At 43.3% G+C, this 5,219-nt stretch overlaps 1 protein-coding gene across 1 annotated transcript; it reads left to right on the top strand.

Moving 5' to 3' along the window:
• The first annotated feature begins 257 nt into the window (after nt 1-257).
• sox9a (SRY-box transcription factor 9a) lies at nt 258-4,267 on the top strand. The gene is made up of 3 exons (XM_023410083.2): nt 258-1,015; nt 1,425-1,672; nt 2,039-4,267. Exons 1-3 carry the CDS (start codon nt 588-590, stop codon nt 2,800-2,802), a joined length of 1,440 nt encoding a protein of 479 aa, XP_023265851.1. The 5' UTR covers nt 258-587; the 3' UTR covers nt 2,803-4,267.
• Nucleotides 4,268-5,219: the final 952 nt, after the last annotated feature.

Raw genomic sequence — 5,219 nt, 5'->3', positions numbered from 1 at the left:
ATTATTTTGTAGTAAGATAACTTTGATTTTTTTTTTCTCAGAGGTCGTCATCTTAACTTTTAATTCTCAGCTTTTTAAACTCTAAACTTTCAATTAAAACAAAGATTATAAGGGGGAAAAACACTTCTCCTGGTTGAACGGGGTTTTCACTGTTGTTGACTGCAAGCAGAGTCATATTACGTCCCCGCCTCCAAAAAAAGTTTCCCCCAATCATTTCGTCGCCGTCAAACATAAATCCAGGCATCGCCTCCTGTGTCTCTAGACTCCTCAGCTATCCTCCACGAGCAGAGCTCTCAGTCACATTTCTCTTTTAATTCACAGTTTCAAAGTTGAGCATTAGAAAGCGATCACTTGCAACTTTGCCTTCTTGTGTGTGAAGTTGTGAAAAGTTGAAGGAGCGTCAAAAACTTTTTATTTTTGGCTTATTTTTGTTTTTTTACTTTTAAGGATTCAACTTTGCCAGTCAAGCTGTGCGCCCTCGCAGACTGTCACTGCAGTCTTCGGGCACAGCACTTGGATTTAGAAAGAAGGATTTCGTCCTCTTTTTTCTTTTTTTATTGCGAGAAGCTGTTCTTTCATTTTTTCGCATGAATCTCCTCGACCCCTACCTGAAGATGACAGAAGAACAGGAGAAGTGTCACTCTGACGCTCCCAGCCCCAGCATGTCTGAGGATTCCGCAGGCTCGCCGTGCCCGTCCGGGTCCGGTTCGGACACTGAGAACACCCGGCCGTCCGACAACCACCTCCTCCTGGGTCCAGACTACAAGAAGGAGGGCGAAGAGGAAAAGTTCCCCGTCTGTATCAGAGACGCAGTGTCCCAGGTGTTGAAGGGTTACGACTGGACGCTGGTGCCCATGCCGGTGCGCGTCAACGGCTCGAGTAAAAGCAAACCTCATGTCAAAAGACCCATGAACGCTTTCATGGTGTGGGCTCAAGCCGCACGGAGGAAGCTGGCCGATCAATACCCGCATCTGCACAACGCGGAACTCAGCAAAACTCTGGGCAAACTTTGGAGGTAGGTTCGCTTCGCATTTTGAATCACTTTTGCTGTGCGCTTTTACTCTCCCTGTGTGCAGCGCTCTATTATTTTTTTTAGATGAAATGCACCACCTGCTGTTTCAAGTAGAGTTTTACTTTTTGCATATTTGACTAATGCTTTTCAAAAGTGTATTTTTCATGTAGGTTTAGGGTTTAGGATTTTGCATGCATGTATTGATTCTGTCGCGTGTGTGCAGAATAAGTTGTACAGACTGAGGATACGCAAACTTTTTCAGCTGCTTCTTACAGATTATTGATAGCGAAACAATTAACGTAGTGATTCTTCACATTGCACCAATTAATTGACCATTTCTTATGCTTTGTTAGTCTATTGATTGGATGCATTTTAACATGAATGTGCAAATCTTTTTTTTTTTTTTTTCTAGATTGCTCAACGAAGTAGAGAAGCGCCCGTTTGTGGAAGAAGCAGAGCGTTTGAGAGTGCAGCACAAGAAGGATCACCCTGACTACAAATATCAGCCAAGGCGGAGAAAATCTGTCAAGAACGGTCAAAACGAGCCCGAGGACGGCGAGCAAACGCACATATCTCCAAATGCGATATTCAAGGCGCTGCAGCAGGCCGATTCTCCGGCGTCTAGCATGGGCGAGGTGCACTCTCCAGGAGAACACTCAGGTAAGAGAAGAGAAATAATAATAAGTAAATGAAATAGACGGGTTATAGACGTTTTCTATTTTTTTTAATTCATTTTCAAAAGTGACTCATATTGGCACTCTGTAGAAATCAAATCTTATAATGCTTGAGGGCCTTGAAGAGACACCTGCTAATGACTAATGATTAATGATCAGTGGGTTTTACAAGCCATCATGCAAATACACCTGTCAGATTAGTGCCAATAAAGTCCTCCTGCTGGAAGCATGTACATTCATATAGGTATCTCACTTTAGTGCAAGTTCTTCATGCTGGAAATATTGTTTTTAGATGGATCATTTTGTGAATTTATTTTAACTGTAAAACTAACGTTACCTTTCCTCTAACCAGGTCAATCCCAGGGCCCACCAACACCCCCAACCACCCCCAAGACAGACCTCCCCTCCAGCAAAGCTGACCTGAAGCGTGAGGGCCGCCCCATACAGGAGGGCACCAGTCGCCAGCTCAACATCGACTTTGGAGCCGTGGACATTGGCGAGCTGAGCAGCGATGTAATCTCCAACATGGGGAGCTTTGATGTCGATGAGTTTGATCAGTACCTGCCGCCTCACAGCCATGCTGGGGTGACCAGCGCGGGCCAGGCTGGCTACACTGGCAGCTATGGCATCAGCGGCTCCTCAGTCGGCCAGGCAGCCAGTGTCGGGGCCCACACCTGGATGTCCAAGCAGCAGCAGCAGCAGCACTCTCTGACCACCTTGGGTGGAGGAGGTGAGCAAGGCCAGCAAGGTCAACAAAGAACCACCCAGATCAAGACAGAGCAGCTGAGCCCGAGTCACTACAGCGAGCAACAAGGCTCCCCACAGCACATCACCTATGGGTCCTTCAACCTGCAGCACTACAGCCCCTCCTCTTACCCCTCCATCACAAGAGCACAGTATGACTATTCAGACCACCAAGGTGGTGCCAACTCCTACTACAGCCACGCGGCTGGCCAAGGCTCCGGCCTATACTCCACCTTCAGCTACATGAGCCCCAGCCAGAGGCCGATGTACACCCCGATCGCCGACACCACCGGGGTGCCCTCTGTGCCCCAGACCCACAGTCCGCAGCACTGGGACCAGCAGCCCATTTACACACAGCTGTCCAGGCCGTAAGGAGGCAGCCTCAGCACTGACTGTACAACACTCACCCCACGAGTAGACTTCTTTCTGCCCGGCGGCCTTTGCGCCACCATGCCACACACCCTTCATTGCCAACAGAAAAACATGACAAGGACTTTTTTATAGTACTGAAAATATATCTTTGGATTGGCTCACAACAGTGCCTTTTGTATTGGTTGGAATTGTGATTATATTTTTTTAGATATAATGTTTAAAAAAGTTAAATCCTCTGTGAGGACATACTGGTTATAAATATTTTAGTATGTACTGTGTATGTGTTCTGCTCTTGCCATCTTCATTATAATCAGTGTCATCAGCATCCTCATCATCCCCATTTGAAGGTTTAACACATTTAAGGAGCAGGAATGCCGAGTAAAAACACCCTCAGTGGCCTTACTTCTCACTAATGTATTTTTGTACAGGAAGTAAGAAACATCTGTTTACTGACACTGCCGTCATATAATAGCCTACATTCTGCTTTGAATTTTTGTACTGTACATATTCTATTGTAATTCCCATGAGATGCAAGAATTGAGCAATGCACGTTGGAAATAGATTTGAATTTTTGGCCATGATATGACTGTGTCATCAGTGAATTAGTCAAATATTCTACTTCTTCTTCTTTGCTTTAGCTCAAATTATTGTGTCGGAAATGCTATAGCAGGTGCCATGTAACTCTACTAGGGGCCTTACTGTGTTGCTAGATGTAACTGAGCGATGCTTGCTTTTATCTGGGTACTGCCTTGATACCATTGGTGCCTCTGGAGCCACAGTAGAGAGGCTCCATCCACTGGCACTGCAGTGTCGAAACCACAGCACGGTTCTGACTTCCTGCTCGAGGGGATACAGGAAGTGACCATTGACCTGTTTCTCCTCAGCAGCCAGCAGGTCTGAGTCGGACGTGCTCCTGTCATTCCAACAGCCCTGTCCTTTTCCTAACCTTTTTCTTAATTTATTCTTTAGCATTAATTTTATTTGAAAATAACTATTTGCAATTATCTTTTAAATTCAGCAGCAGCTAACTGAGATTTCAGTGGAATAGTTTGCTGACATATGTGGTACAAATTTGTTTATTTATCATTTGTAAATGTTTCCGTATAAAAGTTTCTTTTATTCGTGATCTAGTTATGTACAGATTACTTATAATTACACGATGAGTCTTTCTCTTAAAAAAAAAAAAAAGAAAAAAATAGAAAAACTGGAAGTCTCTTTTTTCCTTTCTAACAAATGAATTAATGGATATGGAAAGCTGCGGCTGTTTTGTAAAGAATTTGCTGGAATCAACAGGATACTTTTTGTTTTTTGAAAAAAAAGTTGTGTTCCTCATTTTATATTCTGTATCATTAGTTCTCATTTTGTCATCTTCTTAATGCAGTTTCCCTAGGTAAACATGCCATTGTCTTAAAAGCTTATCTTTTGTATTATATTGTTTGCAATAAAAACAAAACACTGAGAAATATGTGACTGTCTTGTGCCATTAATTTGAAGCATTTTTCCACACAGCAACATCTGAATAGTTCACAGCAGTTGTTGCAATGTGTGCCGATCCCCTATGTCCTCCGTGTGCCAAAGATCAGTTAGAAAACGGAATCCTCCACTGAGAGAAAACCAGCAAAAAAAAGATGTTTTATGCAGTCTGAACAGTTTTCATCCAACTCATACGCTAAAAAAACAAACAAAAAAAAAATACAACAGAAATATAAAAGATTGCTTAAATGTGACACAGGTAATTTCATTTCTGCACGAATCGGAGCCAGCTTGTCGACTACCAACTGCAGCAGTTTGGTAAAGTTAAGGTTTTGCCCCTGGCTTCTCAGACCGTGAGGTCACAGGCCCGTTATTACCACGGCCTATTGAGAAGATGTATGTCCACACCCCTCCCCCTGCCTGTATACACGAAGGCTTAAAGAAACAAACTAGACATTGCATATTGTTTATTCATCACTGGCCAAGTAATGTAGGAATAGAGCTGACCTTAATAAATCAGTGACAGTGTAAACACAATCAGGTACTATAGCTTTGTGTTGAAATTTGAGGCACATTCACAGATGACGTCTCTTTCTTCACATCAACCGGACTGAACCTTTCTCCGCCACCCACCGCTGCGCCTCATCTCACTGCGATGACTGGACAGTTTTTTTAGGTTTTTTTTTTAGTTTTTTTTTTTTTATAGCTCACCTCCATCAACTACACTCCATCATACAAGGCTACACTAACCCTCTGGCTCAACACATCTATACTGCATAACGATGTGGAAATATGACGATCATATTATGTCATCGAGAGCCACCTTCTAAGCCATACTGTCACAAAGAATGAGACAAATTACCATTAAACACTGTTTTGATCACATAATTAGAATCGCCAACCATTGCCACTCCTCATTGTAACAATATAGTATTTTCCTCCCA

The sequence above is a fragment of the Seriola lalandi genome, unplaced genomic scaffold, assembly GCF_002814215.2.
Source record: "Seriola lalandi dorsalis isolate HSWRI2012SDOR001 ecotype SW California unplaced genomic scaffold, Sedor1 jcf7180002054412, whole genome shotgun sequence".
Classification (NCBI taxonomy): domain Eukaryota; kingdom Metazoa; phylum Chordata; class Actinopteri; order Carangiformes; family Carangidae; genus Seriola; species Seriola lalandi.
Note: the sequence above shows the minus strand (reverse complement) of the source record. Positions and strands in the feature narration are given on the sequence as shown.